This window comes from Bos grunniens, chromosome 11, assembly GCF_055505025.1.
Source record: "Bos grunniens cultivar Pamir isolate PY7600 chromosome 11, Bosgru_T2T1.0, whole genome shotgun sequence".
Lineage (NCBI taxonomy): Eukaryota > Metazoa > Chordata > Mammalia > Artiodactyla > Bovidae > Bos > Bos grunniens.
The window spans coordinates 57384799-57409426 of record NC_141175.1 but is presented as its reverse complement, the minus strand read 5'-3'; the positions used below and the strand labels follow the sequence as shown (position 1 = coordinate 57409426).

General features: G+C 39.2%; 1 protein-coding gene across 1 annotated transcript in view; it reads right to left on the bottom strand.

Moving 5' to 3' along the window:
* The window catches only part of DNAH6 (dynein axonemal heavy chain 6), a 271992-nt gene that overhangs the window by 202928 nt on the left and 44436 nt on the right, over positions 1-24628 (bottom strand). Inside the window, exons 11-15 of the mRNA XM_086326512.1 lie at positions 21906-22106; positions 10674-10794; positions 6150-6301; positions 3595-3747; positions 645-896 (exon numbers count right to left, since the gene is read on the bottom strand). Of these exons, the coding sequence (XP_086182638.1) occupies positions 645-896; positions 3595-3747; positions 6150-6301; positions 10674-10794; positions 21906-22106 (879 nt within the window). The remainder of the gene's footprint in view (positions 1-644; positions 897-3594; positions 3748-6149; positions 6302-10673; positions 10795-21905; positions 22107-24628) is intronic.

Here is a 24628-nt window from a genome sequence, read left to right as displayed (position 1 = left end):
ATGAGTTTCAGCAAGCTTCAGGAGTTGGTGATGGACAGGGAAGCCTGGTGATAGACAGGGAAGCAGTCCATGGGGTTGCAAAGAGTTGGACATGACTGAGCAACTGAACTGAACTGAATGTACATGTTTCAATGCTATTTTCTCAAATCATCCCACCTTTGTTTTTCCCACTGAGTCCAAATAAGTCTGTTCTTTACATCTGTGTCTCCTTTGCTGCCCTGCATGTAGGATCATTGTTATGTCTTTCTATATTCCATATAAATGCATTAATATACAGTATTTTTCCTTCTCTTTCTGACTTGACTCTGTGTAATAGGCTCCAGTTTCACCCACCTCATTAGAACTGATTCAAATGTATTCCTTTTTATAGCTGAGTAATATTCCATGTTGTACATTTGATTATAAGTACTAAAGCAATACATACATCCGTTAGTTGCAGTGGCCTGGAATTTATTCAGTACCTCAGAGAGGTTCAGAAACACTTTAAATTTTCAGTAGCTGCTTAAAGACATTGTTAACTGATTAGAATGAAGCATACACAAAATAAAGTTAAACCTGATTAAAATGAAATATGCTTTCTAAACCGTTTATTAAAATGTAATAGCCTTTATATAGATTATTTTAAAAATTCTGCTTCAGCTTACCTGTGCTAGCATCTTTACTTCATTCACTTCATTGCTTAGATCTTCAAGATCTCTACCCAAATGCAGACAAAATTGCTTAATGCTTGTTTCTCTGTCACCTACAGATTTATCAATGGCATTCCGAACAGCAACAATGGATGGCTTCATAGTTGCAAAAACGGCAAAGTCTTCAGGAGGTGTAGGGACCTGATACTGTTCAATGAGCTTGTACATCTGAACCACAACATTCCCTTCATCTTCAAGGCTTTCGATCTAAATGGAAACATGAGTTGCTCATTAAATAAATCAGTGTCCTGTTATACCTGTTAAGAGTGACTGATAGGAGACAGTCGCTGTGCACCACGTTGTAAAGAGCCAGCACACAGAGGAGCGCATTTAATGCAGATCAAGTTGGCTGGAGCTGGCTGGATGACAAATACAGTCATTACTAAGATGTAGACAATGAGGCCTAGGAGGTAAACCGTTCAGAACTGAGCACAGTTAATATTTACTTTTTCTCTCTCTTGTTCCCTAGTAAATTAAAGAGTAGTGCTCAGTCGCTTTAGTCGTGTCTGACCCTTTTGCAGCTCCTTAGACTGCAGCCCACCAAGCTCCTCTGTCCATGGAATTTTCCAGGTAAGAATACTAGAGTGGGTTGCCATTTCCTCCTCCAAGGGATCTTCCCAACCCAGAGATGGAACCCGCATCTCTTATGTCTCCTGCCTTGGGAAGCAGGTGCACAAGCAGCACCTGGTAAGCCTCAGATTAAACAGTGCCAATATTGAAGTTTTCAGAGATGGCAGGTGCTGTGAGGATGCTCAACTGTAACATCTGAGATTCCAGGCACGTGTGCTGAGCAGTGACTGTCCCAGGGCAGCCCCTGAGGTGTGCGGACCATGTACCTCTCTGTGTAGATTCAGAACCCTGATCAATGGTGAGCATTGTGCTACCCTCTAATAAAGGCTTTTACTACCACTATTACTGACTCCTGAACATCTCTGCTCTGATGCCTTGCCTCAGTGCACAGTGTCTTTCCTAATTTTCTGGCAAGGTCTCCCCGGTTTGAAGGAAACCCTGCATGCCACCACTCTGCCACAAGGTTATAGAGGAAGCATCCAGGTTCTATAACTTGACCCACCTCCTGGTGACAACTTAACCAGGGAGCATCAAATTGGGACAGAGTGAATCTAGCTCAGTCTGACCTTTCTCTTGACCTTGGGAAGAGTTAGATTGTATCTGTGGGCAGAGGCCATTTGCTTTCATGGGGTAACAAAACAGGTCCTAAACAGGAGAAGAAAACTGTGGAGAGGCTTTAGAGAGATGGTTCTCAACCTTGAGCTGCATCCCAATCACCCTGGCAATACTACACAACTGTACTCTGTACAGTATGGTACAGTAAAGTACACAAAAAACTTATAGAGGATGCACACATGTGACAATGTATGCCAGACACATGAACTAACTTACCGTGATTGGACATGCAAACGCACATTTAAATCTTTGAAAATTCGCAAGTTGAAAGTTTGCGTGTAAGGGATTCACTGTAGAATTGCAATCTAGATATTAGTTATAATGGAAGTCATGATCCTTCTTAATCTATACTTGCATAATAGGAAATTTACTAGCAGGAATGAAAGAAACCCAAGTTAAACTAGCTTAAGTAGGCAAGTGGGTTAGGGAGACAACAGCAGATATAGAGACTCTTCTTGCCTGTTTGCTTGATGCCAGCCCCTATATGCCAGCTGTTGTACTGCACTTTTCAAGGTACTGTACTGTAAGATTAAAAATGCTTTCTTTGTTTTTTTATGCACTATTTGTGTGAAAAGTATTATAAACCTATTACAGTACAGTACTATATAGCTGATTGTGTTAGTTGGGTACCTAGGCTCACTTGGTTGGACTTAGGAAAAAATGGGAGTTACAAACGCAATCTCAGAACAGAACTCATTTGAATTTAGGGGACTTACTGTATTATCATTCATTACAAATAAGAAATGCAATAAACTGGGGTTGAGAGCACTGGCTTTGTTGTCAGAGACCCAAATTTGAATTCCAGATGTACTGCATACAGGTCTGTGATCTTGGACACAGTGACCTATTTTGGTCCTCATTTGCTTATCTGCAGAATAAGAATAAAAATTATCTATACTTCTTTCTGGTGACTGCAGCCATGAAATTAAAAGACTCTTGCTCCTTTCTTCTATATAGAAGAAAAGTTATGACAAACCTAGACAGAGTATTAAGAAGCAGAGACATTACTTTGCTGACAAAGGTCTGTATAGTTAAAGCTATGGTTTTTCCAGTAGTCATGTATGAATGTGAGAGTTGGACCATCAAGAAGGCTGAGGACTGAAGAATTGATGTTTTGAACTGTGGTGTTGGAGAAGACTCTTGAGAATTCCTTGGACTGCAAGGCGATCAAACCAGTCAATCCTAAAGGAAATCAATCCTGAATATTCATTGGAAGGACTGATGCTGAAGCTGAAGATATAAAACTTAGTTACCTGATGTGAAGAGTCAACTCATCAGAAAAGACCCTGATGCTAGGAAAGATAGAAGGCAGAAGGAGAAGGGGACAACAGAGGACATGATAGGAGAGGTTGGGTAGCATCATTGACTCAATGGACATGAATTTGAGCAAACTCTGGGAGATGGTGAAGGACAAGGAGGCCTGGCATGCTGCAGTCCATGGGGTCGCAAAGAGTCAGACATGACTGAACGACTAAACAATACTTCTTAAGCTTTTGAAGGATAAAAAATGTAACATATGTAGAAAATGTAGTACATGCCTGACTAGTAGTGATCAATGTTAGCTGCCGTTACTACTGTGAGGTAAGCCATCCACTTCCTTTGCCTGAAAGTGTTTCTGATATTCTGACAGCTGTATCTTGACCTTCAGTCCCTCAGTTTCTCTTATTTGCCTTCCTTCCCACAAGGTTTGGAATAGTGAGTTACACAAGAATCAACTCACCCTTTCCTGAATTTCGTCAAGAAATACTAAGCTGTTAACATATTCTATGGTAGTAGTTGGGACAAATTCAAGCTTGTATTCTGCATCTTGTGCCTCGGAGATGATGGCATCCACTTTTTTCTTGCTTAGACGAGGAAGCATATAATTCAGCACCTAGGAAAGAAGAAGGAACTGTGAATCGTAACTACTCGAGTATTTCTACTTTATTATACATTTTAGATAAAGTCTAACTAAATGTCTGTTAAATCAGCAGGTAACGAAAGCACAGTATTATGAAAAGGATTTTTTTTCCCCACACTGAAACAATAGGATTAGTTTTGAAGATTATTTCCAGAATAAATTAGATTGTACAAGTTATTAAAAAGTTTACCTAGGGACGTCTTTAGTGGTCCAGTGGTTAAAAATCTGTCTTGTAATGCTGGGAAAATGGATTTGATCCCTGGCTGGGGAACTAAGACCCCACTAAGCTCGAGCGCCATAACTACTGAAGCCTGTGCGCTCTGGAGTCTGTGCACCACAAATGAGAGAGCTCATATGCCACAACTAGAGAGTTTGTGTGCCACAGGCAAGATCCCACATGACTCAACCAAGATCCCATATGTTGCAACTAAGACCAGATGCAGCCAAATCAATAAATAATTTTTTAAAAAATCTGCCTAAATGGTCTGATATTTTATAAGTACCCTTTCTGTTACTTTGTCCTGCATAGTGAACATTGTGGTACCATCCCCAGTATCTTTCGTGTTGGGTGGTAGTAATGATTTGGAGGAAGGTGATCTCTCCTTCACAAACAAAGATTGAGTCTGATTGGTCTTAAGGTAAAATGAGCATGGCTTTCTTTGGCTAGTGTGATTGGATTAGAGTGAACCTCTGACATTAGCTGGTCCAATTAAGTAGAAACCCAAGACTTCTGTTTAAGGCTGAGAGATCTCTCTCTCTCTCTCTCTGGACATGAATAAGGAAATAATTATCCTATGGAGCCTTTGACTACCATTTCAGAAAAGTGAGGGTGCATGAGCTTTAGGATGAAGCTGGCACATCAGAAGGAAGCTGGCACACAGTGAATGGAAAAAATCAGGTCTTTAGTAACCACTGAGTCACTAGATCACACCTTCCTGATGCCCATCCACCCTCTGGACTGTTTAGATCCATACATTTTCTGATTGCTGAAGCCAGTTTGAGGGTGGTTTTTTTTTTGTTTGTTTGTTCGTTTTTTGTTTTTGGCTTAGTATACAGTAGTACTCATAGTGCTCAGAAATGTTTGCTGAAATTGACTTTGCTTCAATTCTCTATTGTTTTCTTTTTCAACAGATGAAGCAGCAAAGCTCTAGAAAGGAGTCCAGTACTATACAGCTAATTAGTGACAGAAAAGATATTAGCACTCAGGCCTGTAGCCTTTTAGACAGAGCACCGTCTTCTTTCATCTGCACCAGGGGTCAGCAGAGGTTTTCTGTAAGGGCTAAATAGTAAATACTTTAGATTTGCAGGATATACGGTCTCTGTCACAACCACTCAGCTCTGCCCTCGTAGAGCAACCATAGGCAATACATAAGCGAACTGTCATGGTACAAAACAGGTGGCAGGCTGGAAAGACCCTGTGGGATAGAGTTTGCCAATCTGTTCTATACCATTGTGTCTCTAGAGGTATTTTTTAGAGTCTTTATTGAATCTGTTACAATATTGTTTCTGTTTTACGTTTTTGGGGGTTTTTTGGCTGTGAGGCATGTGCGATCTTAGCTCCCTGACCAGGGAATGAACCTGGGCCCCTTGCACTGGAACGTGAAGTCTTAACTACTGAACCACCAGGGCAGTCCCTTTGTGGTGGTATTTGATTGTATATATGACTAAAGGATATGACTTTATATATGATATATATGACTTCCCTGGTGGCTTAGAGGATAAAGCGTCTGCCCACAATGCGGGAGACCTGGGTTCAATCCCTGGGTAGGGAAGATCCCCTGGAGAAGGAAATGGCAACCCACTCCAGTATTCTTGCCTGGAAAATCCCATGGATGGAGAAGCCTGATAGGATATAGTCCATGGGGTCGCAAAGAGTCGGACACAACTGAGCGACTTCACTTCACTTCACTTCATGACTAAAGGACGACCTGAAAGTTATTGTAGAAGCAATCAAATCTCCTCAGCTCTACCACTCACTAAAATACAATCAGATCTTTAGGGACAGTTTCAGATCAGGAAACCTCAGTATCTAGGATACCTCAGTATCCTAGAATCAACCAGCATTCCTACTAGGACCCTGAGCTGTTACAGCAATGTCTCCTCTGGAGGAAATCTTGAAATGCTCCAACAAAGGAAAAAGGAGTGGATGTAGAAGGCTAGTTTAAGGACTTTTTTTTCCCCTCACCCGAAATTGACTATGCTTGAGACAGAAAGAAAAACATGGAACTTTCCCTACAAATTAAAGATGCTGAATAGACTTAAGTTAATTTTAAATAGCTGCAATACTAGAAAATAAAGATATGCTATTTGCAGGAGAAAAATCGTAAAATAGTTTAAGAGACCATAATTAACATTTTTTCCTAGTTCACAGTTACCTCCAAGCATCGCAAAGGTGATGGAATTAGTTTTTCTTTCAGTTGCTTAGTGTCAATGAGCAGCAGTCCTACATTCCTGGTGGGTCTCAGAGCCACTGCATCCTTGTGCTGTCTGTGATATTTTTCCAGTTGTTCACTAAAGAACTTAACACCTACATAGAATAATTCATACACAGCAAAAAATATATATTAGATTTTAAAGGACCATTACACAGATATATCAAAAATCATTGCATTAATACACTTCCATATGTATTTAAAATGAACTATCCATAGGTAGAGAACCTTGTATAGTTTTAAAATGTTAATTCATGGTGCTTCATATTTTATTCTTGTAATGAAGAAACTAACATTTCATAATGTAAATATATTTTCTGGCTGTTGCTAAGAATAGCTCATGAAAATAACTTGTAATTGCATTAGAGAATCTAGTCTATAATGGAGTAGATTCTAGAATCAGACTGGTTTGAAGTTGGCTTAATCTAACGGTTCTTCCACATCATACCTCAAAATAAGTATGAATATGCATCCTTAGTTGTATTTGATTCTTTGTGACCCCATGGACTATAACCTACCAGGCTCCTCTATCCATGGGATTTTCTAGGCAAAAATACTGGAGTGGGTTGCCATTTCCTCTGCCAGGGGATCTTCCCGACCCAGGGATTAAACCTGCGTCACCTGTGTCTCCTGCATTGCAGGCAGATTCTTTACCAAGTATATAAGGATATTAACAACAGAGAAGGTTTGAAACTCAAGAGATCAGGCATAGCTAAAATTATTTCCATTCCTCTTCCCAACACCTCTGCCAACCCCGCTCCCCACATCAAAGTTAACGTCATTGTCAACTTTGTCTGCCAATGCTGCAGTTGCATTTTGATAATCTTCCTATCTCCAATTTCTCTGCCGTCTAGGGGGTCGCACAGAGTCGGACACCACTGCAGCGACCTAGCAGCAGCAGCAGCAGCAATCTATTTGGATTGGGAAATCACCAGTGGAAGTCTGATTATCTTGAAATCATACTATTGGTCAAAAACAACTCTTACTAATACACATATAATACAAAACAACTCCTTGTCTTTAAAAATTCAGCTAACTTTATTTCCAGTTGGTCCCTCCACTTGAGTCAGACTGTTTTCCCTACTGTTTCCTGATCTTCTTTAACCGTCTTCCACCATCTCTAAGAGAAAAAGATGTTGATCCCTGCTTTTGTTTCCATCGCCTTCTGTTCTGGACACAAGGGGCAGTTTGACACAGTATAAAGAACACATCAGACAAAGTCTTAGAGGACTTAGCCCCAAGTCTTTAACCCACCTGTTGCTTTGGCTAAGTTACTTAATCTTTCTGAGCTTCACCTTCCTCAAGATACAAAAAAAGGGATGACAATTATCTGTCCTACTCATTTTAGAAGGTTTTGATGTGTTTATTTTTGAGAAATGAAAAAATTAGGATATCAAATGATCTGAGAAAACCCCTGGTGAGGAAAGTTGTATAATGTTGCTTGGTCTAGTATTTTCCAAATTTATTTGAACACAGAGTCTTTTTCATAGTATCATGTAATATCCTTCAGAATGGTGGTTCAAGGAATTCCAATTTGGGGGACACAAATTTAGTCCAATACTTTCATTTTATACATAAATAAATTTAGATCACTCAAAGTTAAATGACTTTTATCCATGTTCAAAGGGAAATAAAAGAGTAAAGCCAACAGAAGAGTTCTGTCTTGAGATGGTGGAGGGATGGTTTGTATAACAAACTCTCAAGTCAGGGGAAACAATTTCTAAACCACTCACTCACTGTGTAGTCTTGACGTTGCCTTATCTCTATATTTCCACTTACCTATTTGTAAAATGAGAATACTTGCCTATATAGAATTATGAGGATTAGATAAAATAGATTAGATGAGACAGCACAGTACCTATCATAAGTGCTTAGCAAGTATGGAAAATATTAGTAGACACTGACTTTTATAGAAATTTAGTGGTGAGATATGGCTGATTATTTCAGAAAGCCAGAGTCTGTCTTCTGATCATCTTCTGGGGCTAAACAAAGGGTAGTCTGGCTAAAAGTTTGGTTAAACAGACGTTTATTAAGTATGCTATGCTAAGTCACTTCAGTCGTGTCCGACTCTGTGTGACCCCATAGACGGCAGCCCACCAGGCTCCCCCATCCCTGGGATTCTCCAGGCAAGAACACTGGAGTGGGTTGCCATTTCCTTCTCCAGTGCATGAAAGTGAAAAGTGAAAGTGAAGTCGCTCAGTCGTGTCCGACTCTTAGCGACCCCATGGACTGCAGCCTACCAGGCTTGTCCATCCATGGGATTTTTCAGGCAAGAGTACTGGAGTTGGGTGCCATTGCCTTCTCCATTATTAAGTATAATAAACTATAATATATCTTAGGGCTTCCCAGGTGGCACTTGTGGTAAAGAATTCCCCTGCTGATGCAGGAGACATAATAGATGCGGGTTCAGTCCCTGGGTGGGGAAGATCCCTCTGGAAGAGGAAATGGCAATCTGCTCTAGAATTCTTGCCTGGGAAATCTCATGGACAGAACTTGGAGGGCTACAGTCCATTGAATCACAAAGAGTTGGACATGACTGAGCATCTGAGCACAATATGTCATAGGCAGTGTTATAGTAATTTGAGGGAATATGGTATAACAGGCAAGGCATGGTATCCAAGGGGCAAAGCTACATTCTAATGGGAAATAACTGGGTTCAGAGGTTTAGAAAGTACCAGAAAGTTCCTAAAAGAGGAAGAAAACAACTTTTAGGAGTCCAGGCCAATCTACTCCAGATTCCCAGAAAACAAATGGCTAATACTTATGATACCCTGGTTTGGAGATTGAGACAGGATTGACAAGCCAAGGCAGGACTAGATGAAGGGCAATCTGGGAGCTTGGTGGCCTTATCCAGTTAGGTAACTGGTGAAGGAGTAAAGTTATCCAACATGAGGAACATGATAACAGGAGACTCAGAGGTCTTGGCTCAAGGCTGTGAGTAGACAATCTAGATGGTTAGAACTGGTTATTTGGATTAGTCTATTTCATGCTGAAATGCCAGGCTCCACAGCTTACTGTTACCATGGTGCCACCATAGTACTGATCAGTTTCCTTCAGTTCAACACACACTAAGTCTCAGTGTGACAGTATTGGTGAAGAACGGTAGAAATGAACTTGTCTCATTTTTTTTAAAATTTCTTAAGTAGAACCCAACTTTTGTTTCTTGAGCAAGTTAGTGCTTTGGAAAAAAAGGTCTGTTTCAACTTTTGAAAACTTAAGAGACATAAAAAGTAAATACAGTGTCTATTCTTGGATTAGATTCTGGGCCAAACCAGCTGCAAACTGCTTTATTTGGCAGATTCTGAATATGGTCTAAATGTTGATTTTAGAGATTTTTTTTCAGGTGTGAAAATATTTTGGTTCTGTAGGGACATGCTTTTTGAAGATGCATATTGAAGTATTTCATTTAGGGACTGGCATGTATAATTTACTTTAAAATACTTCAGTGTAATAAAAATAATGAATTGAAAGAAAAACACAAGAATTTACAGAAAAAAAAATAGTGCTCATTCATTAGGCAAAGTATCAGAGTAAACATTTTCGTGCATGAGAAAAAAAAAGAATGAAATCAATTAATGAAACAAACAAAAAAGAGAATATGAATGATATGCTTCACATTTTTAAATGGTAATAATGAATGCTATATACTTAATTTTCATAATCATTTGGAAACTTTCTTGCCTGAAATTTCACTTGGGCATTGTATTTTATTTTCTTTGGTTCAATAAAATAAGTTTAATAAAATAACTTCTCCATGGTTCTAATCTCATGACTAAGGTGTCGATCCATACCTACCTGGTTGCAATAAGGCTGTACAAATAGAATTACTTGAATTCCTGAGACAGAATGAATTCCTGAGATACATGTTACCTATGTAAACATTTTTTAAGGAATCTGAGGGGAAAACATTCCTTTCAACTCCTTTCCATATAGAGGCTATATGACCTTGGCACTGGCACAGCTTCATACTAAAAGATAAGCTCTTGGGGAAGAATTCCTTCCCATAATATTCTGAAATAAAACATAACAGTAAAACTAAAGAAAAATGTGGTTCTACAGAAAATAATCTAGAAATGAATAAACTCTTGTGTTTTGTCAGGCCAACTCTTTTGGGCTACCATCTCTGTCACCACACACCACAAAACAGAAACCTAGACCATGATAAAAATCCCATGGACAAAGGAACCTGGTAGGCTGCAGTCCATGGGGTCGCGAAGAGTAGGACACAACTGAGCAACTTCACTTTCACTTTCCACTTTCATGCATTGGAGAAGGAAATGGCAACCCACTCCAGTGTTCTTGCCTGGAGAATACCAGGGACGGGGGAGCCTGCTGGGCTGCCATCTATGGGGTCAGACACAGTCGGACATGACTGAAGCGACTTAGCAGCAGCAGCAGCAGCAGCAGACCATGATAAAGCTTGATATGACTCTTAGATATAATTAGCAAGGACAAATGAAAACTTACCAGGTTCTTGAAGTTTAAGATCTTGTAAATCAAGACTTTCATTTTCCTTGAAGAATATTTGAAACTTTTCAAATGTAGCTGCATAGAATTGGGCAGATTCAAATGCTGCCTGTATGGCTTCCTAAACATTATATAAAATAAAAACAAACAAAACTATATTTTTCCTGAGCAGAATTTAATTCTATACAACTAAAAAATGAAGATGCACACTATGCTGTGACCTGGGGATATATAAGTGAGAGAAAAGGTACCATCCTTGATGACAAAGGGCAGTTAATAAATTCTCTTATGAAACTTAAAAAAAAAATACATCTTTAAATGTGACTTTCAAAGAATTGTTTCTTATGATTAAAAAGAAGTAAACTTGTAATTTTTTAGCTTCATGGTGAACTTATACATCACTAGTAGGTATATGGCAAGAGACAATGTCTACTTATTTTCCAAATTGCAAAGTTTATATCTTGGTTTAAGTGTTTTTGAGTGAAGGCAAAACCATTTAGCATATATGCAAAATTACTTGCCTAATCTCATTATTAAATTCTCTATGCTGGCAGGTCTCCTATTTCAAACTGTCTTCAGAATTTGCCCTAATAAATACTTTCCGTCACTTTGCTTAAACTTGGCGCAAACCTCCACTTTCCTACAAGACGTTTCCTATAATACCATGTCAGTACACATTATCATAGTTCAATGGCATCATAATGCCTTCGAATGGCAGTCAGGACTTGTTTCTTGTTGATCTTAGCCTATTAGTCCCTGGCTACACTCCACTGCCTTCTCTTAATATTTCCTACTAAGACTTCTTGCAAATGACTGCAATTTGCCCCAAGGAAAACTAGAGATGATCAATGGAATTGCTCATTCCCAACACACCAATGCTAGGGTAGGTGGCTCAGACGCTTGCTTTACATACTTAGTGGGTAGTGGTAGAAATTTTAATTACAAACAATAGTACATACCCTAGATGGCTATATTTAGATATTTGTTCATTTATTTCCTTTCAATAAGCTTCGTATATAACCTTCCAGAATGTTTCTGCTGTTTATTTTTTTACATTAAAAATTGAAGGGAAGATATCATGTCAAAGTATATCTCCTTTGAGCAGATTTAATAGTGTCTCTGGTACATGATCATGCAAGTGTTAGACAGAAACACAATGGGTGACCCCAAAATGGAAAGCTCCACCAACATGTTCAAATATGATTTTTAAAACCTCACAGCATAGTTGATGGAATAGTTCAAAGAATTCCATATACAGTCACTGAATTCCTTAAATTTTAATAATATATCACATTTGCTTTATGACTTTCTCTCTATACATTATTTTACTCTGAACCATTTGGAAGAAAGCTTCAGACACGAGATATTTCTAACACTAAATATTTCAGGGTTTATTTAATAAACACAAAAATATTTTCTTAAACTGCCATAATATTAATATAATGACTTAAATCAGGAAATTAGCATTGATATTAATACTATTATCTAATTACAGACCTTTATACAAATTTTGGGAGAAGGCAATGGCAACCTACTCCAGTACTCTTGCCTGGGAAATCCCACGGACGGAGGAGCCTGGTAGGCTACAGTCCACGGGGTCGCGAAGAGTCAAACATGACTGAGCGACTTCAGTTTCACTTTTCACTTGCATGCTTTGGAGAAGGAAATGGCAACCCACTCCAGTGTTCTTGCCTAGAGAATCCCAGGGACGGGAGCCCGGTGGGCTGCTGTCTACGGGGTCACACAGAGTTGGACACGACTGAAGCGACTTAGCAGCAGCAGCAGCATACAAATTTTGCCATCTCTCCCAATAATGTCTTTCATAGCAAAATAAAAAACTTCCCCCACCCCGGCCCACTATCCTATCCAGTATCAGGTATTGTATCTTGTCATGTATCTTTGGTGTCCTTTAATCTGGACCAATTTCTCAATTTTTGTCTTTCATGATCTTTACCTTTTTGAAGAGTATCGTGTGTGTGTGTGTAACATTTCTTAATGCTTACATTCAGTTATACTTTGGCAATAATATGACAGAAATGATGTATGTTCTCCATGTATCATGTTTAAAGGCACATAATATTGATATGTCCCATTACTAGCGATGTTAACGTACTAAAGTGGTATCTGTGAAGTCTGTCACTGTAAATGTACTATTTTCTCTCTTTAAATCAATAAATATCTTATGCAGAAATGTTTTGAGATAAAAGTCCTTTTTCTCACTATACCTTTGCATATCCATTTCAGTAATCATTGGAGATTCTCACCTATTTCTATGGTTGCTATAGAAGTGGTGATAAAGTGCTATAAAGTGGTGGTCTTTTTTTAGGTTTTCCTTCTACGTTTATTAGTTGGCATTTTACTGTAAGGAATAGCTTTCCATTCTCACTCCATTGATTCATTCATTTACTCATAAAATATGCTTATGTATTCTCATTTTCAAACACTGTTATAACCATTACTTATTTTAATGGTCAGATTGTTCTAGAGAGACCCTTCAAGTTGGCTTTTTAATCTTTTATGCATGTCTCCATTAGTTCTTAGACATTTTATTTACGTGTGTAGGGGTCGGGGTGGAGGGGCTTTCCTGGTGGCTAGATGGTAAAGAATCTGCCTGCAGTGAAGGAGACCCTGGTTCAATTCCTGGATCGGGAAGATCCCTTGGAAAAGTAAATGGCAACCCATTCCAGTATTCTTGCTTGGAAAATTCCATTGACAGAGGAGCCTGGCAGGCTACAGTCTATGGTGTCACAAAGAGTCAGACATGACTAAGCAATTAACGCTTTCACTTTCACTCATATTTTGGTTCAACAGTATGCTCTGGGCTATTCTTGTACTTCCCTTGTTCTGCTGCTGCTGCTGCTAAGTCGCTTCAGTCGTGTCCGACTCCGTGCGACTCCATAGATGGCAGCCCACCAGGCTCCCCTGTCCTTGGGATTCTCCAGGCAAGAACACTGGAGTGGGTTGCCATTTCCTTCTCCAATGCATGGAAGTGAAAAGCGAAAGTGAAGTCACTCAGTCGTGTCTGACTCTTAGCGACCCCATGGACTGCAGCCTACCAGGCACCTCCGTCCATGGGATTTTCCAGGCAAGAGTACTGGGGTGGGGTGCCATTGCCTTCTCCCTTGTTCTAGGAATAAGCAATTTCTTCAGAGATAAGGATCTTTTGCTTTGGAATGATACATAGAAACCAAAGTGTGGACACTCAATGTGCTCATCACTTTTAGGATGTCACTGCTTCCAGACCATCTCAGTGAGCAGAACAAGAAACACGCACACGCGCACACCCCCCACAAATATACATACATACCCAAACCCTATATATAGTTCTCTTTCTACTGATTAATTAAAAATCATGAGTTCATAATTCCGTTTTCAATATAACACCATTCTGGCCTTTTCTCTTCCATATTTGTACTTCCCTTTCTGAGGATGATAACCTCATTTCATTATCCACAATATATTTAGTTGTTTGCTAAACTACAGAATACACAGAAAGTCATTTCAGAATTGCTAATGCACTAATACCACTGTGAAAAACAAACTAACTGGAATCTAACATTTGTTATAATTACAGTGATCTTTAGCTTAAGGGTATATAAGCAAAACACTGTATTTATTTATTTTTAAGACCTTGATTTAATTTATTAATTTACTTTTTAAAAATTAATTTATTTATTTTACTTTATAATATTGTATTGGTTTTGCCATATATTGACTTGAATCCTCCATGAGTATACATGTGTTTCCCATCTTGAACCCTGCTCCCACTTCCCTCCCTATCCCATCCCTCTGGGTCATCCCAGTGCACCAGCCCCGAGCATCCTGTATCCTGCATCAAACCTGGACTGGCGATTTGTTTCACATATGATATTTTACATGTTTCAATGCCATTCTCCCATATCTTCCGACCCTCGCCCTCTCCCACAGAGTCCAAAAGACTGTTCAATACATCTGTATCTCTTTTGCTGTCTCGCATACAGGATTATTGTTACCTTCTTTCTAAATTCCATATATATGCGTTAGTATACTGTATCGGTGTTTTTCTTTCTGGCTTACTTCACTCCGTATAATAGGTTCCAGTTTCATCCAGTTTCATTAGAACTGATTCAAATGTATTCTTTTTAATGGCTGAGTAATATTCCATTGTGTATATGTACCACAGCTTTCTTATCCATTCATCTGCTGATGGACATCTAGGTTGCTTCCATGTCCTAGCTATTATAAACAGTGCAGTGATGAACACTGGGATACACGTCTCTTTCAATTCTGGTTTCCTCAGTGTGTATGCCCAGCAGTGGGATTGCTGGGTCGTAATGGCACCCCACTCCAGTATTTTTGCCTAGAAAATCCCATGGATGGAGGAGCCTGGTAGGCTGCAGTTCATGGGGTCGCTAGAGTAGGACACGACTGAGCAACTTCACTTTCATTTTTCACTTTCATGCATTGGAGAAGGAAATGGAAACCCACTCCAGTGTTCTTGCCTGGAGAATCCCAGGGATGGGGAAGCCTGCTGGGCTGCCGTCTATGGGGTCTCGCGGAGCCAGACACGACTGAAGCAGCGCAGCAGCAGCAGCAGCAGCAGCAGCATGGCAGTTCTATTTCCAGTTTTTAAGGAATCTCCACACTGTTCTCCATAGTGGCTGTACTAGTTTGCATTCCCACCAACAGTGTAAGAGGGTTCCCTTTTCTCCACACCCTCCCCAGCATTTATTGCTTGTAGACTTTTGGATAGCAGCCATTCTGACTGGCGTGAAATGGTACCTCATTGTGGTTTTGATTTGCATTTCTCTGATAATGAGAAAACACTGTATTTAAAAGTTACTTGTTTGAGTGTTTTCCCCTTCCTCACAGTGTGGTTATTCATTTGAAATATAGAATAGTTCATTTGTTTTTTAATGCATCTATTTTAAGATTTTGTTTCCTCATTCTCATAGCTTTCCTGTTGTTGTTTAGACACTAAGCTAGGTCCCACTCTTTCATGACCTCATTGATTGTAGCCTGCATGGCTCCTCTGTCCATGGGACTTTCCAGGCAAGAATACTGGAGTAGGGTGCCGTTTCCTTGTCTAGGGGATCTTCCTGAGCCAGGGATCGAACCCACGTCTCCTGCATTGGCAGATGTATTCTTTACCACTAGGGAAGCACATCGATTTTTAAAGAACTATACTGGACTATACTAAAAGGTATGCTCAGAACTATGTGTGACTCTTCTCATCTTTTCTACTCCAAACCCATCCTGTCTACACCATTCCCACTGTCTTCTCTAGGGAACCAATTTCCTTAGTTTCTGGTTTATCTCTTCCTTCTCCCTATTTTCTGACATAAAAAGTAGCACACTATAGATATTCTTGTCTAATTTGATTTTTCCACCTAACAGTATATCCTGGAAATCACTCCATAGTTAATAAATTTTCATGTTACTTAGGTGTATTTCTGGGCTTTTTATTCCATTTCACTGGCCTGATAAATATGCATGTGCCAATACGACAATCTTTTAATTATAGAGTTTATATTTAATACTTGGCTAGAATAGTACCCCAAATAGCTTTTCTTTTTTAGGGTTTTCCTAGCTTCCATGGATGTCTATTATTCCTTATAGGCACTGACTCAATGGACGTGAGTCTCAGTGAACTCTGGGAGTTGGTGATGCACAGGGAGGCCTGGCATGCTGCGAATCATGGGGTCGCAAAGAGTCGGACATGACTGAGCGACTGATCTGATCTGATCTGATAAACCTAACATGCTTTACAATAAGTTTATTATTATTATTATTTTATTGGCATTTGTATTACATTTATAAATTAACCTAGGGAGAACAGAAGCCTTTATTATGTTGAGTCATTCCATCTAAGAATATTTATCCATGTTTGTGTCTTCCAGAAGCCTTTAAGAAAACTTAAAAGATATTCTTATATAGATTTTTTAGCATTTCTTACTAGGTTTATTCCTAAATATATTATCTGCTTTGTTGCTATTACAAATGGAGATTTTCCCACCAGGCATTTTCAGTATTCTGGAACAATTTATGTGACACTGTGAGTATATGGCCTTTGGTGAGTCAATCTCTTTATATATGGTATTTTGTGAATATATGATCTTTGGTGAGTTCCCCTGTGAACCCATTTGGGCCTGGTGCTTTTTACAAGGTATTTCTTTAATAACTTCCTCTGTTTCTGTGGATATTGGCAAGCTTTCTATTTCCAGTGCTGTTAATTTAGATACCCATGTTTCCCTAAAAATACTATCCATTTAATCTAAGTTTTCAAATTTATTTGGATAAATGTCTGCAAGGTTTTCATATTTATATAGATAAGCCAATTTTTATTTGGATAAAAATCCCTTGTTTTTTTTCTGTTTCAATGGTTATTTCCTTATTATTTATCACTGATTATGTTAGTTAAGAATTCTATATCCTAATTTACATTTTTCCTACTTGATCTGTCTTCTAATGAAAGCTCCATGTTAAAGACTTCTGTTCACAGTAATTCTGTTTATGTACCATATATGTCTCATTGCATCTCTTTGTCTTTTGCGTTCCCTGTACTATTTTGTCCGTAGAGATTTATAGCCCTGACTCATGGGACCACAAGTCTTGTTTTCTGTGGTTACATTTGCCTTTACAATATTGAACACTACTCCATATTTTGTCTCTCTGAATTCTTTGTCTTACATTGCCCATTTGTTCTTGCATGCTGTGTGTCTTATCCGTTAGAGCCCTCAGCATATTAATCATCAGTTCAGTTCAGTTCACTCAGTCATGTCCAACCCTTTGTGACCCCATGGACTGCAGCACGTCAGGATTCCCTGTCCATCACCAACTTCTGGAGCTTGCTCAAACTCACATCCATCCAGTCAGTGATGCCATCCAATTATCTCATCCTCTGTCATCCCCTTCTCCTCTAGCTGGAAAAACCACAGCTTTGACTGGATGGACCTTTGTTGGCAAAGTAATGTCTCTGCTTTTTAATATGCTGTCTAGGTTGGTCATAGCTTTTCTTCCAAGGAGCAAGTGTCTTTTAATTTCATGGCTGCAGTCACCATCTGCAGTGATTTTGGAGCCCCCCAAAATGAAGTCTCTCACTGTTTCCATTGTCTCCCCATCTGTTTGCCATGAGGTGATGGGACCAGATGCCATGATCTTAGTTTTCTCTATATTGAGTTTTAAGCCAATATTTTCACTCTCCTCTTTCACTTTCATCAAGAGGTTCTTTAGTTCTTCTTTGCTTTCTTCCATAAGGGTGGTGTCATCTGCATATTTGAGGTTATTGATATTTTCCCTGGAAATCTTGATTCCAGCTTGTGCTTCATCCAGACCGTATTTCTCATGATGTACTCTGCCTGGTGGCTCAGATGGTAAAGGGTCTGCCTGCAATGTGGGAGACCCAGGTTCAATTCTGGGTCGGGAAGATCCCCTGGAGAAGGAAATGGCAATCCACTCCGGCACTCTTGCCTGGAAAATCCCATGGACAGAGGAGCCTGATAGGCTACAGTCCATGGGGTTGCAAAGAGTCGGACACGACTGAGCGACTTCACTTCACTTCACTCTGCATAGAAGTTAAATAAGCAGGGGGACAGTATATAGCCTTGATGTACTCCTTTTCTGATTTGGAACCAGTCTGTTGTTCCATGTCCAGTTCTAACTGTTGCTTCCTAACCTGCATACAGATTTCTCAGAAGGCAGGTCAGGTGGTCTCGTATTCCCATCTCTTTCAGAGTTTTTCACAGTTTATTGTGATCCACACAGTCAAAGGCTTTGGCATAGTCAATAAAGCAGAAATAGATGTTTTTTTTTCTGGAGCTCTCTTGCTTTTTTGATGATCCAGCGGATGTTGGCCATTTGACCTCTGGTTCCTCTGTCTTTTCTAAATCTAGCTTGAACATCTGGAAGTTCATGGTTCACATACTGTTGAAGCCTGGCTTGGAGAATTTTGAGCATTACTTTACTAGCGTGTGAGATGAGTGCAATTGTGCAGTCATTTAGCATACTTTGGCATTGCCTTTCTTTAGGATTGGAATGAAAACTGACCTTTTCCAGTCCTGTGGCCACTGCTGAGTTTTCCAAATTTGCTGGCATATTGAGTGCAGCACTTTCACAGCATCATCTTTTAGGATTTGAAAGAGCTCAACTGGAATTCCGTCGCCTCCACTAGCTTTGTTTGTAGTGATGTTTCTTAAGGCCCACTTCACTTTCCATTCCAGCATGTCTGGCTCTAGGTGAGTGATCATACCATCGTGGTTATCTGGGTCATGAAGATCTTTTTTGTATAGTTCTTCTGTGTATTGTTGCCACCTATTCTTAATATCTTCTGCTTCTGTTAGGTCCATTCCATGTCTGTCCTTTATTGTGCCCTTCTTTGCATGAAATGTTCCCTTGATATCTCTAACTTTCTTTAAGAGATCTCTAGTCTTTCCCATTCTATTAATCATAGTTGTTCTATTAATCATGCATGCGTGCTCAGTCTTTTTAGTCGTGTCCGACTCTTTGTGACCCCATGGACCATGGCCTGCCAGGCTCCTCTGTCCATGGGATTCTCCAGGCAAGAATACTGGAATGGGTTGCCATTTCCTTCTCCAATGACTATTAATCATAGTTGTATGATTATTTAATCATAGTTGCTTTAAATTCTCGGTCTGATATGTCCAATACCCCTGCCATGTCTGGGTCTGATACTTGCTCTGTCTTCTAATATTTTCCCTTTTTAATATGCCTTGTAACTTTTTTTGATAACTGGATATGATATACTTGGTAAAAGGAATGGCTGTTAATAGGTCCTTAGTTAGAGGATGATATGTGTCAGGGAAGGGGATATATTTTACCTTCATCCTTTGATTAGGTCTCAGTCTTTTAATGAGCCAGTGTCTCTGCACTGTAAGTATCATAAATGTCTCTTGCTTTTTTTCCCCCATCTCTCCTTAGGTGAGACAGGATGGCTAGAGTAGGCTGGAGTTGTATATTTCCCTTCCCTCAGGTCAGTAAAGACCTGACAATACACTAGCAAATTAAACTCTGGATAACTAATTTCCTCTAAGGGCAGGCCTTGTTAAGAACAGAGTGCTCTGATATATTTCAAATGATTCCTTTTCCCCTCTCCCTGCTGGAAGCATGAGGAGATCTTTTTCTAATATTTACTGTGAGAACCTGGTTGAGCTCCTGCAGGTAAATTTCATAATACTGTGGGAGTCTCCTATAACTGGGTCCCCGGAGTGTTTTACTCTGAGTTGTTCACACTGAGCTTCCAGCAAAGTACCAATTACAGTTCTGGTTTTCCCATCCTGGCACTGGTTCTTACTGAGGTTTCTGCCCATGAGTCTCTGCTCTCAGAACCATGACTTCCAGTATATATTACTCTGTCTCTCTAATCTTGAGGGCTGTGGTTTTCCCTATGCCCTCACCTCTCTTCCAGACCCATTAACAGTCTGTTCAATCAGTGTGTTCAGCTTTTTACTTGTTAGGATGGAGTGGCAACTTCCAAGCTCCTTACATGTGGATCTACAAATAGAAAGATCAGTCTTTTTACCAGATATCTCTTGGTTGGATGAAACTCATCTTCGTTCCACAAAAACTCCAGATCAGCATCAAGTTCTCTAGGTCACATTGTCTTTCTAAAACTACTTTTTCTATGGCCTTGCTACTTGAAGGACTGGCTTATCTAGATAAAAATTCTTGATCACACTTTTTCCCCTTGAGTTTCATTAAAAAGTGCTGTTCCATCATCACCTTTCTTTATATGTCATTTTGAGAAGCCTGATGCTGGTTCCATATGTTATGTTATTATTTTGCTTTGAGAACTGGAGGAAATTTTTTTTTTTCTTTGAAAGATAGTAGTTTCAAGAGTACGTATCTCAGAGTTAATTGGTCTAGGTCAATTTTCCAAGGTACTCTGTATATAGATTCACAGTTTCTTTTCTTGGACTATAGTTATATGCTTGTTCTACCCCTTGTTTTGTTTTTCTTCTTCAGAGACTTTAATTATATGTATATTATTTCTTCTTTGCCTGTTTTCCATTTTGATTATTTTCTTTCTAACCATTTTTTTTTCTTATATCTTGTACAGTGGTAAAGAATCTGCCTGCCAATGAAGAAGACACAAGAGATGTGGGTTCTATCCTTGGGTCAGGAAGATCCCCTGGAGTAGTAAATGGCAACCCACTCCAGTATTCTTGCCTGGAACATTCCATAGACAGAGGAGCCTGGTGGGCTACAGTCCATAGGGTCGCAAAGAGTTGTACAAAACTGAGCAACTGAAGACATGCAGAAACACTAGCTTATTTTCATTCTCTTGGTTGTTTTCCTGTCTTTTAAATTTTAGTTTCAGTTTATTCTCCTTTGGACACTATGAAATTTAGTCTACATTTCTGAGATAATTTTGTCTTAAAACAATACCATTTATATTTTAAATTCTGAATTTTTGATATGTTATTTCACACATATTCAGGCTTGAATATGTGTTTGATGTTATATACTTGAGTTTACAGTACAGCTTTTGTTTCATGGCTTTGAGGGGGAAGAGAAGGAATATTCATTAGCTTTTTTAATCTTCATTTTTATGATTTTTCCCTATGGTAACTTCTCATGTATTTAATATATTTTAATTAATTCAGTTCATGGATTTGGAGTAATTTACAAGATTTATAATTCAAAGGCATTTTACATTGTAAGTGTAGCAATGTACAGATTACTTTATTTTATCATCTGGTTGTGGGGAGTCAGGTATATTCTGATTTTTTGGTTCTTTTTTGTTTAGCAGGACCTTAACTTTTCATCAGTTGCTTTATTTCTTCTGCACCACTCAATGTTCAAATAATGCCTCTTCTTCCTTTTTTTAAAAAAAATTAATTAATTTTTTGGAGGCTAATTACTTTACAATATTGTATTGGTTTTGCCATACATTGACATGAATCCACCACGGGTTTACATGTGTTCCCTATCCTGAACTCCCCTCCCTCCTCCCTCCCCATCCCATCCCTCTGGGTCATCCCAGTGCACCAGCCCCGAGCACCCTGTATCTACCTTATTTTCTCCCCTAGAAGTTATGCCATCTTGAATAGCTTGTGCCTTTATGTCTCTTTCCTATCATCAGTGCTCTGATATACTAGGACTTTAAAAAAATCTCTTAACCATCTAGAGATTAAGTAGCATTCAATTTAAAGATGAGACAGGAAGAAAATATGTTGCTCAGTTAATTAAAAATTTAAAGTATTGTAAAAATGGCTTTAGTAAAAGAAAATATACCTTTATTTGGAAGATAATTGTGTGAAAATTCTTATCATCATCAAATACTGCTGATAAGCTTGGACCAAACCCACAAGTTTTTTCTTCCATTTTGTTGTTAATGTAAGGGCTGGTAAAAGCATCGAAATATGAATCAGGCACGAGATTAGGAACTGATAACACAGTGTTTTGGAAATGATTAATTGCACCTGAAATACCATCCTGTTAGAGAGAAAAGCACAAACAAAAATGTAAATACATATAAGCGTATATATATAAAAATTTATGAATTTTCTAAAATACTAAAATAAATAAGAATAATTCATTCAACCATACCAAGTACTACATTGACTCTAAGTATATGACAAATCAGAAGACACAGCCCCTGTATTTAGGAACTATGTTTTCTAATTGAGAGAGAAACTGATAAGCAAAAAATTCCAACACATTAAGATGAATATATTATATTCATTTGAAATATGAACAAAACCCAGAAAAGTCATAAGGGAAAGAAGGCCAAGACAGGCCTAAGAATATCAGGGAATGTTTAAAGGGTGGCTAGGGTTTGCCAACCCACTCCAGTGTTCTTGCCTGGAGAATCCCAGGGATGGGGGAGCCTGGTGGGCTGCCGTCTATGGGGTTGCACAGAGTCAGACATGACTGAAGCGACTTAGCATCAGCAGCAGAAGCAGGGCTTGCCAGGTGGTGTTAGTGGGAAAGAACCTGTCTGCCAATGCAGGAGACATAAGAGACACAAGTTTGATCCCTAGGTCAGGAAGATCCCTTGGAGAAGGGCATGGCAACTCACTCCAGTATTCTTGCCTGGAGAATTCCATGGACAGAGGAACCTGGCAGGCTATGGTCCATGGGGTTGCAGAGTCAGACATGGCAGACTAGCAAGCAAGCAATAAAAGTTCATATTCTTTGAGCAGTAATTTCCATTCTAGATATCTATCTTTAGAAAACAATTAGGTATGTAAACAATAATTCATGTGGAACGGCACTCACTGAAGCAATACTTATAGTAAAAACTAATTAGAGAAATACTTTAGTGTTCAAAAATAGAATGGTTAAGTTATAGTATATTTATACAAATGAAAATTAGGTACCTTTTCAAAATGGTGTCTCCAAAGATTGATTAATGAATGACATGGGAAAAGTTTATAATATAATGTTACAAAGCTTATAAAAAAAAAGAGAGAGCAGGATAAAACTGGTGTATAAATCCCATTTTAAAATGCATATGTAACATCTCATGGCAGGTTGAGTGCAGCACTTTCACAGCATAATCTTTTGGATCAAGTATTTGGATCAAGTAGTAGGAGACCATAGTTAATCCAAGCAAGAACAATGTCAGATGTCAAGACTTAAGTATATGATTTTTCCTTTAGATGAAGCTCTATGTGTGTATGCATGTTTGAAATGCTAAGACTAATGACCAAAGTAAGAGTGAGAAAAAAATAAAAAATTCATGATTGATAGTCCTGTTTACACTGCCATTGGCTAATTTGGGGCTACATGAAGCAAAATCTTATGTGTGGTGTGAACATATGAACATGCTTAGCCTACAACTTATCTAGGAATTAAAAATACTCCTGTTGGGCTTCCCTGGTGGCTCAGGTGGTAAAGAATCCATCTGTAATGCAGGAGACCCAGGTTCAGTCCCTGGGTTGGGAAGATCCAAGAAAGGCTATCCACTCCAGTATTCTTGCCTGGAGAATTCTATGGACAGAGGAGCCTGGCAGGCTCCAGTCCATGGGGTTGCAAAGAGCTGGATACGAATGACTGACTAACACTCATGTTGGGAGTAGGGTCCTTCAACAGGAAAGATTAAGTGTTGAGGTTTTCAAGGCCTATCCCTTGGCACTTAAGGAGAATAGACAGCTGCTAGTTGGAGAGAGCTTTCTTGTGTTATCTCCTGTACTCTGTCTTCCATGTTAAGACTATGAATATTCTGGCCTGGAAAGGGCATGAAAATGCAGTGCCTCTCTTATTGGGAACTCCTGAGAGAGAGTCCAACTATAGGGACCTCAGCAGGCTTCTCATCCTTGTAAATATCCTAAACAAGCCTGATGATCTCATAAATTACGGAATCAAAAATTGTTGGAAGAGGAAGCAACCTTAAAACTCACCTGCCTCCTTATTTTACAGATGCATGTACTGAGCCTCAGAAAGGTAAGTGGTTTCCCTAAGGTCAAAGAGCCTACTAATTGAAAAGCCAAGACTAGAATCTAGAGATCCTGATTACTAGTGCTTTTGCACCACAGTACACCAGCTAAAGACAGAAAATATAGTCTCTGATTGGTCTATTAATCTGTGCTTGTACCTGAAGGAGGAAAGCAGAACTCTAAAATGTCTTCCAGAATCCACCCTCCCTGGTTTACATGCCCTGTATAATCTCCTTCTCTTGGGTATGGGCAGTATCTGTGAACATGATGGATGCCATAGTCATGATGAGGTTACATCATAGGGAAAGACAAAGGGACTTTGCAGACATAATTGCCTGTGAGTTAATCAAGAATGTGATGGGACTTCCCTCATCGTCCAGTGGTTAAGAATCTGCCTGCCAATGCAGGGGATACTGGTTGGATTCCTGGTCTGAGAAGATTCTACATGTTATGAGGCAACTACGCCCATGTGCTGCAACCACGGAACCTGCGTGCTGCAACTATTGAAGCCCGGAAGCCCTAAAGCCTGTGCTCTGCAACAAGAGAAGCCACGGTAACGGGAAGCAAACATACCAC